Below are 14,947 nucleotides of genomic sequence, written 5' to 3'. Positions count from 1 at the left end.
CTCTTCATGGTCCCAAAATACCTCTAGATTTTCAATTTCGCGCAAATTCGATGAAAACTATGGTTTCTATAAGCGAAAGACCCCAAATCGGGAGGTCGGTTTTTATGGGGGGCCTATACCAAAACATGGACCGACACTCACCATTTTTGGCACACCTCTTCAAGGTCACAAAATATCTTTAGATTTTCAATTTCGCGCAAATTGGATGAAAACTACGGTTTCTATAAGCGAAAGACCCCAAATCGGGAGGTCGGTTTATATGGGGCTATACCAAAACATGGCCCGATATAGCCCATCTTCGAACTTGACCTGCGCGCAGACAAAAGAAGATTCTGTGCCAAATTTCAGGACGATAGCTCCATTATTGAATGCTGTAGCGTGATTACAACAGACAGCCAGCCAGACAGACAGACAGACAGACAGACAGACGGACATGCTTATATCGTCTTAGAATTTCTCCCTGATCAAGAATATATATATACTTTATATAGTCGGAAATCGATATTTCGATGCGTTACAAACGGAATGACAAACTTATTATACCCCGTCACCATTCTATGGTGGTGGGTATAAAAATGGAGTTAAAAATGGGCCATATCGGAGCCTCTAAGAGAAGCAAATTTCATCGGATCCGGCTGAAATTTGGTACATGGTGTTAGTATATGGTTTCTAACAACCATGCAAAAATTGAACCACATCGGTCCATAAGTATATATAGCCCCAAAATAAACCGATCCCCCGATTTGGCTTGCGGAGCCTCTTGGAAGAGCAAAATTCATCTGATTCAGTTGAAATTTGGTACCTGGTGTTGGTATATGATCTCTAACAACCATACAGGAATTGATCCATATCGGTCCATGATTACATGTAGCCCTCATATAAACCGATTCCCAGATTTGAGCTCCGCTGCCTTTTGGAGAAACAAAAATCGTCCGATCTGATTGAAATTTAGTACCTGGTGTTAGTATATGGTCTCCGGAGCCTCTTGGAGGAGCAAAGTTCATCCGATCCGGTTGAAATTTGCAACGTGGTGTTAGAATGTGGTCTCTAACAAACACGCAAGAATTGGTCCATATCAATAATTATATATAGCACCCATATAAACCGTTCCCCAGATTTGACCACCGGAGCCTCTTGGAAGAGCAAAATTCATCCTATCCGGTTGAAATTTGCAACGTATATATAGCACCCATATAAACCGTTCCCCAGATTTGACCTCCGGAGCCTCTTGGAAGAGCAAAATTCATCCTATCCGGTTGAAATTTGCAACGTGGTGTTAGTATATGGCCGCTAATAACCATGCTAAAATTGGCCCATATCGGTCTATAGTTATATATAGCCGATCCTCAATCCACATCGGTCCATAATTATATATAGCACCCATATAAACCGATCCCCCGATTTGGCTTGCGGAGCCTCTTGGAAGAGCAAAATTCATCTGATTCAATTGAAATTTGGCATATCGGTCCATGATTATATGTAGCCCCCATATAAACCGATTCAAAGATTTGACCTCCGGTGCCTTTTGGAGAAACAACAAGTATATAAAGCACTAAGTTCGGCCGGGCCGAATCTTAAATACCCACCACCATTAACCAAGTATTAGGGTTTCCTTTGAAATTTCAGGAGGGCTTGAGGACTTGAGGACACTTCCCGAAGATAAATTTAAAGATTTCACCTATGAGGACTACATCAGATTCTGGATTTATAAGAACCATTTTTGTTTGAGTTTTAGAGGAATCATTAACATCTCTTGTAAGTGTGCAAGAAAATTATAAAATAACGTCTTGATTTGAAATCTTAAATCTGTAGAAGTAAAATCTGGAAATTTTACATTGAGTTTCAAGCAATTGTCATGATCAGTGCGCCTTCTACACCCTCAAGAAGTGAAGTCGGTCTATATGGAGGCATTACCAAATGGACCGATAAAAACTTAATCTGATACACAGTTTTGTGAGCCTAAAATACCAGAATATTTACAATTTCAGGCAAATCAGATAAAAACTACGGTTTCTAGAAACCCAAGGAGTTAAATCGGGAAATCGTTCTTATGGGGGCTATACTAAAATATGGACCGATACTCACCGTTTTCGGCACACCTCTTTATGACCCGAAAATACCTCTAGATTTCCAATTTCAGGCAAATAGGATAAAAACTTCGGATTCTAGAAGCCCAAGAAGTAAAATGGGGAAATCGGTCTATATGGGGGCTATACCAAAATATGGACCGATACTCACCATTTTCGGCACACCTCTTTATGGTCCTAAAATACCTCTAGATTTCCAATTTCAGACAAATTGGATAAAAACTACGGTTTCTATGAGCCCAAGACCCCAAATCGGGATGTCGTTTTATATGGGGACCATACCAAAACATGGATCGATACTCACAATTTTTGGCACATGTATTTGTGGTCCTACAATACCTCTAGATTTCCAATTTCAGGTAAATTGAATAAAAACTTCGGATTCTAGAAGCCCAAGAAGTAAAATGGGGAAATCGGTCTATATGGGGGCTATACCAAAATATGGACCGATACTCACCATTTCCGGCACACCTCTTTATGGTCCTAAAATACCTCTAGATTTCCAATTTCAGACAAATTGGATAAAAACTACGGTTTCTATGAGCCCAAGACCCCAAATCGGGAGGTCGTTTTATATGGGGACCATACCAAAACATGGACCGATACTCACAATTTTTGGCACATGTATTTGTGGTCCTACAATACCTCTAGATTTCCAATTTCAGGTAAATTGAATAAAAACTGCGGTTTCTATAAGCCCAAGAAGTAAAATCGGGAGATCGGTCTATATGGGGGCTATACCAAAATATGGACCGATACTCACCATTTTTGGCACACCTCTTTATGGGAGGTCGGTTTATATGGGGACTATATCAAAAATTGGACCTGGCTACCATCATTGAACTTGAACTGTCTGCAGATAAAAGACGAGTAGCGTGATTACAACAGGCAGACAGACAGACAGATGGACAGACGGACATCGTTATATCGTCTTAGAATTTCTCCCTGATCAAGAATTTATATACTTTATATGGTCGGAAATCGATATTTCGATGTGTTACAAATGGAATGACAAACTTATTATACCCCCGTCACCATTCTATGGTGGTGGGTACAAAAATCATCCGATCTGATTGAAATTTAGTACGTGGTGTTAGTATATGATATTTAACAACCATGCTAAAAGTGGTCAATATCGGTCCATAATCATATATAGCCCCCATATAAACCGAACCCGAGATTTGGTTTTGGAGCCTATTGGAGGAGCAAATTTCATCCGAGTCTGTTGAAATTTGGTACATTGTGCTAGTATATGGCCATTAACAACCATGCCTAACTAGGTCCATATCGGTCTACAGCGCTCAGATAAATCGATCCCCAATCACACAAAAATTGGTCCATATCAAGTTCATAATTGTATATAGCCCCCATATAAGCGACCCCCATATTTCAATTCTGGCTCTCTAAGTACCATGCAAAAGTCCATATCGATTCGTAATTAGTTGTAGACTTATATTCGGCCTGGCTGAACTTACGGCCGTATATACATGTTATATCTAGTTTTAATTAAAATTTCATTATTTTAAAGAAATTTGTTCTTAATATTTTGTAAATGTGCGTCCTCAAATTTAGGTTGCGTAATCTTTAATATCACGTAAATATTTTTTTCAGTGTTTGTTTTCTCTGCGTGGCTTAATCTCTATGAAATGTCAAAAAATTACATCTGCATAAAATTTCATAGTCCCAAAGAGATTATTTGCGATTAAGAATATTGACAAAATATTATGGATTCCTCGTAGGTTCGAGAGAAAAAGTAGATGGATTCGATGGATTAGACCTAGTTTTAAAATAATAAATCAATGGCAATGCTCATTTGATGAGATATGTGTGTGAAAATAAAATTCAAATGTTGTATGGTTTCTACATCATACCCATATGAAAGTGATTTAATTGAGAGAGACATTTGCAAAAGCTGCTTTGGGTGATTTCGAATTATGGTCATTGTCCTTGACTTTCATGACCAAGAGAACTTGACCGCCTAGGATGGTGTTGTTCCAAGTTAGATCAATCAATAAAACTAGCGCATAGTTACAATAGCTACTATAAATATTAAATTTACTATTTTATTTAAACATTAATTAACGGAGAAATATGTACATGCATTTTGAAATTACTCGTATATTACATTCAATCGTGACATAAAACATACAAAAGGCCTAAGGATATGTTTTACAATTTCCCACAAAAAAAAAATCTATTAATCATTTTTGTTTGTGCATTTTTCGGAAATATAATCTAATCTTAGGCGATGTATGAAACCAAGGCATACATAACTCACTTCACAAGCCTACCACTTTAATAGGACTTTATTCGTGAGCGAAAAAAAAAATCCCTAAGGATAATAACGTATGAACGAACTCAGTGCTGTTTTATCCTTTGACATGCCAAACAAGCTAAAATGCATGTAAATTATTTACGATGATGTAACGCAACATAGGGCAATTTGCTTTCTTTCATTCATGTCTTCTTACTCCCGCAGGGACTATGATGATGAAATGTTGGAACCGCTTGTCGCTCTTAGATTACGCTTCATCCTCTGGCCTTTGGCATGGACCAATTTCGTCATGGGAATAGAGGGAGTGAGGGAGGGAGGGAGAAAGACGAATGAAAATAGGAAATTGTCTGAGTAAAAGTGTGAACGGTGGCATTTGAGAATACAAGTAAACATGTGTTAGACACGCATAATTACAGCCAATGGAACAAATTAATATAAGCACTCACGCACACATACATATACATAAATATTCAGTGGTGCGAGGGCATAAGCGTAGGAAGGCCTCTAGGGAGGGGGCTTAGACCCCCTCCCCCAGAAAAATTTTAGCCCCCCCCCCAGAATTTGAAAACCTATTTACGATTTTCCATTGTTATACCCACCACCATAGGACGGTGACGGGGTATAATAAGTTTGTCATTCCGTTTGTAACACATCGTAATATTGAATTCCGACTATATAAAGTATATATATTCTTGATCAAGGAGACATTCTAAGACGATATAACGATGTCCGTCTGCACCCAGAAAAAAGTGACCCCTTCTTTAAGTTAAAATGAACTCATTGTGAAGAAAGTTGAACTTCGTATAGCGCCAAAGACATTTTTATTTGTTTGAACGATGTGATTTTCGTAGAAATTAGGAATAATGCATTCCATATATTAGTTAACATTTTCCTATATTTATATACCACTATACTACAGAATGAAAAAATTTAACTAATTTGAATTCATATATGGAATGATTTTATTGAAATTTTTTCATTCATTTCGACAAATCTTACACATTTGTGGTAAAACTTTTACTTCATAATTAGAACTGCTTACCTTCGTTTTTAAATACAATTTTATTTATTTCTATAAGCAATTTTATCTTCAATAAAAGACATGTTTTATTAATATATTGAATATATTTATTAAGAATCAACAGCATCGAATCTCTTTGAAATATTAATTTATTATTCCACTATTTCCAATTTCCGTGTGATATTATCAACTGTAAAACGCACTTTTTCTTCTTCTTGTACTTTTCACTTTTAATAAGTTGCTGCCTAACGATTTTGTCCTCCTTTTACAATTTCAATACCTACAAATATAAAAAATCAAACAATTTTTGTTACAAAAGGTTAGCGTCACTGAATATTACCTGATAATTGAAGATTCCAAAATGAAGACAAATGAAAGGGTTGTTATTCTGCTTGTGTTTTCTTTCTTTATACACTATCACGAACATTGATAGATTTATTTAAAAAACGAAAATTTTTCTCAATAATTTAAAATAACAAATATTTTATATATTTTATTTGTTATTTATTATATTATTTTACCATATTATTTTTTAACAATCTCTCCGCATACCAAAACAACGCGATTCCAACTAAAAAAACAACCGACGCGCAAATATATCGATTACACCCACGCGCAAACACATCGATTACGATGACAGGTATCGATTATAGGTAGACAATAGAAATGTAGGAAAATTTCCTATATTCTAACAAGTGTGTTTCCTTAAGTTTTGAAAGGATTGCATACTTCTTAGTACGAATGAACTAAAATATTTTTCTATGCCAAGTGTTGTTCGTATGTATGAAAAACTTTCTATTATAAAGGAAGTCGCAATTATCATTTTATAAGAAATTTTACTAATTTTGAGGAAACTTGGTTTTAGTTCGGTTTTTGTTTATTTTTACGAATGCTTTGTTATCGGTGAATAAAATTTTCTTTTTCAGTAGTAAATTCTTATACCCAGCGAAGAAAATAGTATGAGTAAAATTCCATGCCTTATTCTAGTTAATGAACTAATCCTAACTGCTTACAGTTTAGGATTTTTTTACTGAAACGAGTAAATTTTATTATTTTTCACAAAAATTTACCTTAATGGAAATAAAATGGATAAACTATATTGATGAAAATTTTTTCCTTTAGTTTCGAAGGCACTTTTTTCTGGGTGTGTCTGTCTGCCTGTTGTAATCACGCTACAGTCTTCAATAATGAAGCAATCGTGCTGAAATTTTGCACAAACTCGTCTTTTGTCTGCAGGCAGGTCAAGTTCGAAGATGGGCTATATCAGTCCATGTTTTGGTATAGTCCCCATATAAACCGATCTCCCGATTTGGGGTCTTGGGCTTATAGAAATCGAAGTTTTTATGCAATTTGCCTGAAACTTGAAATCTAGAGGTTTTTTATGACCATAAAGAGGTGTGCCAAAAATGGTGAGTATCGGTCCATGTTTTAGTATAGCCCCCATATAGACCGATCTCCCGATTTTACTTCTTGGGTTTATAGAAACCGCAGTTTTTATTCAATTTACCTGAAATTGAAAATCTAGATGTACTGTAGGACCACAAATACGTGTGCCAAAAATTGTGAGTATCGGTCCATATTTTGGTATAGCCCCCATATGGCCCGATCTCCCGATTTTACTTATTGGGCTTATAGAAACCGCAGTTATTATTCAATTTACATGAGATTGGAAATCTAGAGTTATTGTAGGACCACAAATACATGTGCCCAAAATTGTGAGTATCGGTCCATGTTTTGGTATGGTCCCCATATAAAACGACCTCCCGATTTGGGTCTTGGGCTTATAGAAACCGTAGTTTTTATCCAATTTGTCTGCAATTGGAAATCTAGTGGTATTTTAGGACCATAAAGAGATGTGCCGAAAATGATGAGTATCGGTCCATATTTTGGTATAGCCCCCATATAGACCGATTTCCCTATTTTATTTCTTGTGCTTCTAGAATCCGAAGTTTTTATCCTATTTGCCTGAAATTGGAAATCTGGAGGTATTTTCGGGTCATAAAGAGGTGTGCCGAAAACGGTGAGTATCGGTCCATATTTTAGTATAGCCCCCATAAGAACGATCTCCCGATTTTACTTCTTGGGCTTATAGAAACCGCAGTTTTTATTCAATTTACCTGAGATTGGAAATCTAGAGGTATTGCAGGACCACAAATAGGTGTGCCAAAAATTGTGAGTATCGGTCCATGTTTTGGTATGGTCCCCATATAAAACGACCTCCCGATTTGGGGTCTTGGGCTTATAGAAACCGTAGTTTTTATCCAATTTGTCTGAAATTGGAAATCTAGAGGTATTTTAGGACCATAAAGAGATGTGCCGAAAATGGTGAGTATCGGTCCATATTTTGGTATAGCCCCCATATAGACCGATTTCCCGATTTTACTTCTTGTGCTTCTAGAATCCGAAGTTTTTATCCTATTTGCCTGAAATTGGAAATCTAGAGGTATTTTCGGGTCATAAAGAGATGTGCCGAAAATGGTGAGTATCGTTCCATGTTTTGGTATAGCCCCCATATATACCGATCTCCCGATTTTACATCTTGGGTTTATAGAATCCGTAGTTTATACACAATTTGTCTGAAATTGAAAATTAATAGGTATTTTAGGACCATAAAGAGGTGTGCCACAAATGGTGAGTATCGGTCCATGTTTTGGTATAGCCCCCATATAGACCGATATCCTGATTTTACTTCTAGAATCCGAAGTTTTTATCCAATTTGCCTGAAATTGGAAATCTAGAGGTATTTTCGGGCCATAAAGTGGTATGCCGAAAACGGTGAGTATCGGTCCATATTTTAGTATAGCCCTAATAAAAACGATCTCCCTATTTAACTCCTTGGGTTTCTAGAAACCGTAGTTTTTATCTGATTTGCCTGAAATTGTAAATATTCTGGTATTTTAGGCTCACAAAACTGTGTATCGGATTAAGTTTTTATCGGTCCATTTGGTAATGCCTCCATATAGACCGACTTCACTTCTTGAGGGTGTAGAAGGCGCATTGATCATGACAATTGCTTGAAACTCAATGTAAAATTTCCAGATTTTACTTCTACAGATTTAAGATTTCAAATCAAGACGTTATTTTATAATTTTCTTGCACACTTACAAGAGATGTTAATGATTCCGCAAAAACTCAAACAAAAATGGTTCTTATAAATCCAGAATCTGATATAGTCCTCATAGGTGATATCCTCAAGTCCTCAAGCCATCCTGAAATTTCAAAGGAAACCCTAATATTTGGTTCATGGTGGTGGGTATTTAAGATTCGGCCCGGCCGAACTTAGTGCTGTATATACTTGTTTTTATCTAAAATTAAACAAGTAAATACACAAAGTTGCGCTAAAGACTTTCATGCACAATCAAATTACTTGGGTTGCAGTAGCAGTTGTCGATGGCAATATATAGTTTTATTTCTTAACATGTCTTCTAAAATGTTAGTTAGTTTCTTTATAGAGTTTAATATCTAAAGCTACTTTATTATTTTGTTTAGTCTGATTTTTAGTCAATTTAATTTAAAACAAGTATATACAGTAGTAAGTTCGGCCGGGCCGACTCTTAAATACCCACCACCATGAATCAAATATAATAGTTTCCTTTGAAAATTTCAGGGGGGTTTGATGACAGATATTATCCCAAGCAGATCAGTGCCCCTTCTATACCCTCAATAAGTGAAATCGGTCTGTATGGAGGCCTTACCAAGTGGAGCGATAAAAGAAAATCATATACGCTTTGTTATGGATCTAAAATGCCAATATATTTTCAATTTGTGGCAAATCGGATAAAAACTACAATTTCTAGAAACCCTAGGAGTTAAATCGGGAGTTCGATGTAATGGGGGCTATACCAAAACATGGAAGGATACAAACTACGGATTCTAGAAGCCCAAGAAGTAAATCTGGAGATCGGTTTATATGGGGCTATATCAAAACATGGTCTGATACCCACCATGTTCGGCACATCTCTTTATTTTCCTAGAAATTAGAAATCTAGAGTCCAATTTCAAGCAAATTGGGTAAAAAATACGGATTCTAGAAGCCCAAGAAGTAAAATCGGGAGATCGGTCTATATGGGGGTATATCAAAACATGGACCTATACTCACCATTTTCGGCACAGCTCTTTATGGTCCTAGAATACTTCTAGATTTCTGGTTTGAGGCAAATTAGGTAAAAATTACGCATTCTAGAAGACCAAGAATTAAACTCGGGAGATCGGTCTATATGGTGGCTATATCAAAACATGGACCGGTACTCACCAATTTCGGCACACGTCTTTAGGGTCCTAGAGTACCTCTAGGTTTCAAATTTCAGGTAAATTGGATTAAAACTACGTATTCTAGAAGCCCAAGAAGGTCTATATGGGGGCTCTACACCCCATTTTCGGCACACCTCTTTATGGTCCTAGAATACTTTTAGATTTCCAATTTTAGGCAAATCGGATAGAAAATACACTTTCTAGACGCCCAAGAAGCAAAATCGGGAAATCGGTCCATATGGGGGCTTTACCAAAACATTTACCGATATGCACCATTTTCGGTACACTTTTTTATGGTCCTAAAATATGTCTATATTTCATATTTTAACGCGAATTGGATAAAAACTACAGTTTTTATAAGCCCAAGACCCCAAATCGGGAGGTCGGTTTATATGAGGACTATATCAAAACTTGGACCGATATAGCCCATCTTCGAACTTGATCTGCCTGCAAACAAAAGACGAATCTATGCCAAATTTGAGGACAATAGCGCCATTATTGAAGACTGTAGCTTGATTACAACAGACAGACGGACATGCTTATGTCGTCTTAGAATTTCTACCTGATCAAGAATATATATACTTTATAAGTAGGAAACCGATATTTCGATGTGTTACAGAATGAAAAAACTTATTATAACCCCGTCACCATACTATGGTGCTGGGTATAAAAACGAGTTGTTAATAAGTGAATTAAAAGAACTTCCTGTGTAGTTAAAATAAACAACATCTTTGGGAGTACATCTTTTAAACCCAGCAAAAAAATTTGGAAGTTCTTCTTAAGGCTCAACTTTAAAAGCGCTTCCAAAAATTGCCTCCCAAAGATGTTCTTTATTTTAGCTGCACAGGAAGTTCATTTCAGTCATTTTTTATAACTCGCTTTTTTCATATTTTTAATGGGAAATTTCAAATTTTATTGTTTCAAATGGGTTAAAAACAGATTCAAAATTAACAAGTATATACGGCCGTAAGTTCGGCCAGGCCGAATCTTATGTACCCTCCACCATGGATTGCGTAGAAACTTCTACTGAAGACGGTCATCCACAATCGAATTACTTGGGTTGAGGTAACACTTGCCGATGGCAAGGTATCTTAAAACTTCCTAAAACCGTAATATATACCACATAGTCCATACGCGGTATATATTAAACTAATTAAGTTTAAAGTTTCTATAGAAATAAACTTTTGACAAAATAAAATTTTGACAACATTTTCTATAGAAGCAAAATTTGGAAAAAAAAATTTCTATAGGACTAAAATTTTGACAAAATTTTCTATAGAAATAAAATTTGGAAAAAAATTCTATAGAAATAAAATTTTGACAAAATTTTCTATAGAAATAAAATTTTGACAATGTTTTCTATAAAAATAAAATTTTGGTAGATTATTTTTGTCTTGAGTGTCAACCATGATTATGAACCGATATGGACCAATTTTTGTGTGATTGGGGATCGGCTATATATAATTATGGACCGATATGGACCAATTCTTGCATGGTTGTTAGAGACCATATACTAACACCACGTACCAAATTTCAACCGGATCGGATGAATTTTGCTCCTCTAAGAGGCTCCGGAGGTCAAATCTGGGGATCGGCTTATATGGGGGCTATATATAATTATGGACCGATATGGACCAATTTTGGCATGGTTGTTAGGGACCATATACTAACACCACGTACCAAATTTCAATCGGATCGGATGAATTTTGCTCCTCTAAGAGGCTCCGGAGGTCAAAACTGGGGATCGGTTTATATGGGGGCTATATATAATTATGGGCCGATGTGGACCAATTTTTGCCTGGTCATTAGAGAACATATACCAACATCATGTACAAAATTTCAGCCGGATCGGATGAAATTTGCTTCTCTTAGACTCCGCAAGCCAAATCTGGGGATCGGTTTATATGGGGGCTATATATAATTATGGACCGATGTGAACCAATTTTTGCATGGTTGTAAGAGACCATATACTAACACCATATACCAAATTTCAGCCGGATCGGATGAAATTTGCTTCTCTTAGAGGCCTCGCAAGCCAAATCGGGGGATCGGTTTATATGGGGGCTATATATACTTATCGACCGATGTGGACTAATTTTTGCATGGTCATTAGAGAACATATACCAACACCATGTATTAAATTTCAGCCGGATCGGATGAAATTTGCTTCTCTTAGAGGCTCCGCAAGCCAAATTAGGGGATCGGTTTATATGGGGGCTATATGTAACTGTAGACCGATATGGACCAATTTCTGCGTGGTTGTTAGAGACCATATACTAACACCATGTACCAAATCTCAGCCGGATCGGATGAAATTTGCTTCTCTTAGAGCAATCGCAAGCCAAATTTGGCGGTCTGTTTATATGGGGGCTATACGTAAAAGTGGACCGATATGGCCCATTTGCAATACCATCTGACCTACATCAATAACAACTACTAGTGCCAAGTTTCAAGTCGATAGCTTGTTTCGTTCGAAAGTTAGCGTGATTTCAACAGACGGACGGACGGACATCCTCAAATCGACTCAGAATTTCACCACGGCCCAGAATATATATACTTTATGGGGTCTTAGAGCAATATTTCAATGTGTTACAAACGGAATGACAAAGTTAATATACCCCCATCCTATGGTGGAGGGTATAAAAATTCCCCAGGGAGAACAGGGAATAAATTCCCAGGGAGCTGTTATTGAGAATTGGGCTAAATATGAAAGGTGTTCTTTCGTCGTATTTTCTTGCGCATGAAGTTTCGGATTCCTCGTAAAACTCAAAAAAAAAAAAAAATGGTTATTATAAATTCCAAATTGGATCTGGTGTCCATATGTAGAAACTTGACTTCAATGCTTCTACCATAAAAAGTAGCCCAAACAAAGTAATGGTTATGATGTTAATATCTAAATATTAATTAATGACCCCCATATATATGTCAGGCGATATTAAATTAGAAAAAGACAAAGATGAAATATAACAGATATCTATACAAAAATATATTTGTGCTAGAAAGAAAAGAAACATAAACCCAGATACATAGTACAGCAATACACAAATAAATGCAATTACCACAAATAATAAACAGATAACTTTTATGGCATGACATTATATGACATCCCAAAAATCACATCAATTCTTCATTCTCACACCATCAATTGCCATTCATTCAACGATCGATTGAACTATCATGCATCCTTAGCATTGAATGTTTGACGACAATTGTTACCAAAAACACACTAAAATTCCAAATCAAAGACTTCAATACAATGCCACACACACACACACACAAAGGACATTTTTCCTGCACACCCACACAATCCCAGAGATATGTCGATTTGATGGGTAATGGCGTAAAGATGTCGCTTAAGATATGTAGCTTCAATGGCTGTCTTGAAGGGAAGGGAATGAAGGACATGTTACGAGACAAATGTTGTGCTAATCCATCAACTTTAGAAGTTTTTCAAAAAGAAAACTTTTTCATATATGAAAAACTCATAGAGTGTGAAAAATTCAACAAAAACATTCATTTTAGTGTTGTATGGAATACGTGAATCGATGGTGGTGCAGGGGTGGAATGAAATGAAGGAAGAATGTAAGGATTATCCTAGGTTAGCAAGGATATATTTTGCTTTGGCAATAGTTCGCATTATAGCCTTTGCCATTTGTCAATGATGTGGGGAAGGTGAGACTGTTATTAGTATTCATGGCATATTGTCCAGATTCTGTTGAAGTATATCGAGTATTTTGGCCCAAGTCATTGATTTGATAAAGTTTCCAGAATTCTGGAACTTCTGGCCTATTTAGATCCTTTAAAGGTTTACGTTTAATATAGACCAGTTTTTCATTGGGAGATATGGTAGTTTTCTTTACAGGTTCCTTGGGAGTGAATATAGGACCTATATATTTAGGTCTTTTCAGGGATCCTTTAAGTGATGTGGTTGGCTGGGCAGGGAGGGGACGATTGACTTCCTTGAAAAATGATCTATGAGTAACATTCATTTGTAGCTTCTTCGATTGTTCTCCTAATATCCTTTGGGCCACAATTTGTTCATTTCGACAATGTGTCAAATGGGATAGATTAGGAAATTCCAATATTTGGCTATGGATAATGGGATTTAATTTTTCGACCTCTTTCGAATAGTTTCTAGGCTTCTTAAGTACTGCATCCGCTTGCCTAAAACCCTTGGAAATACCACAATTGCCATGCAAACCCTTGATTGTTGGTGTGGAATTGGCTACACATCCTTTGAGCTTATGACGACTACGTTTTGCTTGTACCACCCTGCAAACTGCTGGAGAACATAAAGAACCCTGTGGTGATTTTTTAATCCCACCATGAATCATGGTATAGGATTTTTTCAATTGTCTTAAACCATGTGAGGAAAATATTTGATACGCTTTTTGTTTTTCTTTGGAATCCTGACGTTTCAAAATACTACCACTAGAGCTACTGGCACTTGAACCAAATCGCCGTTTATCGTAAATTTTATAAGTTGGAGATTTCAGGAGTTTCCTTTTATCACCACCATAGTTAGGGGCCAGTAAACGTCTACGGCTAGTATTCATTATAGTTTTCAACAATAGAACTTCATCTCCATTAGAGGGAGAATTTTTCTTGGGAGAAATTTGTCCGGCATTTGCTTGTTGATGCTTACGGAGAATCTCCTGATCCTGTTTCAAAAGACGTAAGGGACCCTGATTCTCTTTGCGATTTGAAGCCATTTTATATTGTTGCAAACTATTACGAAATTTATTGGGTATTTCTTTATATAATTTCTCTATGCAAGTGTTCACGATTTCCGAAGTATTTTTCGATAATATTTGTGGCTGTTTTTGGGTGGGAGAAAGAACAAACAAGATAGTTTTTATATGTCAAATTGTATGAAATTGCGATTTCCAACTCTTACATTTAAATTTATTTTAGTTTTCATAAAATTAAATTGCGATGAGGTCATTTTGGGCTGTGTGATTCTCCACCAAACTTATGATATTTGTTCTTATTTTCCAGAAATTTTGAATATATTTTAAATGCAAATGAAAATTCTTACAATTCTGCTATCAGAGAAACAAAACTCTTCGGCAATAATTTTTAAATTGTAAATGCTGTTTGAAAAAAAATTTAAAATGTCAAAAAATAAAATCGATAATTTTCAATTTTTGGAAATATCCATTCGAAAAGTCAATATTTTATCAATAGATATATTTAAATCGATACTCAAAAATAAATATCTACATTAGGGTGGAACCAAATATAAGATAATTTTATTCCAAACTTAATTACTTTGAAAGTTATTATAGAAAATAGAAAATAGCCATTATGTTT

General features: G+C 36.1%; 1 protein-coding gene across 1 annotated transcript; it reads right to left on the bottom strand.

The window, feature by feature from the left end:
• Positions 1–12,591: 12,591 nt before the first annotated feature.
• LOC142231499 (uncharacterized) lies at positions 12,592–14,724 on the bottom strand. Its single transcript, XM_075302105.1, has 2 exons — positions 14,532–14,724; positions 12,592–14,451 (listed from the first exon to the last, which is right to left on the bottom strand). The coding sequence occupies exons 1-2, from the start codon at positions 14,577–14,579 to the stop codon at positions 13,234–13,236; spliced, it is 1,266 nt and encodes a 421-aa protein (XP_075158220.1). The 5' UTR covers positions 14,580–14,724; the 3' UTR covers positions 12,592–13,233.
• Between the last annotated feature and the right edge of the window lie 223 nt (positions 14,725–14,947).

The sequence above is a fragment of the Haematobia irritans genome, chromosome 3 (genome assembly GCF_050003625.1).
Source record: "Haematobia irritans isolate KBUSLIRL chromosome 3, ASM5000362v1, whole genome shotgun sequence".
Taxonomy (NCBI): Eukaryota; Metazoa; Arthropoda; class Insecta; order Diptera; family Muscidae; genus Haematobia; species Haematobia irritans.
The sequence above is the reverse complement of the archived record's forward strand: the minus strand, read 5'-3'. Positions and strand labels throughout refer to the sequence as shown.

Coding starts and splice junctions, on each gene's coding strand:
- LOC142231499 (XM_075302105.1), bottom strand. CDS start 14,579: ATGACCTCATCGCAATTTAATTTTATGAAAACTAAAATAAATTTAAAT. Junction 14,452..14,531: donor AAACTAAAATAAATTTAAAT/GTAAGAGTTGGA, acceptor ACCCAAAAACAG/CCACAAATATTATCGAAAAA.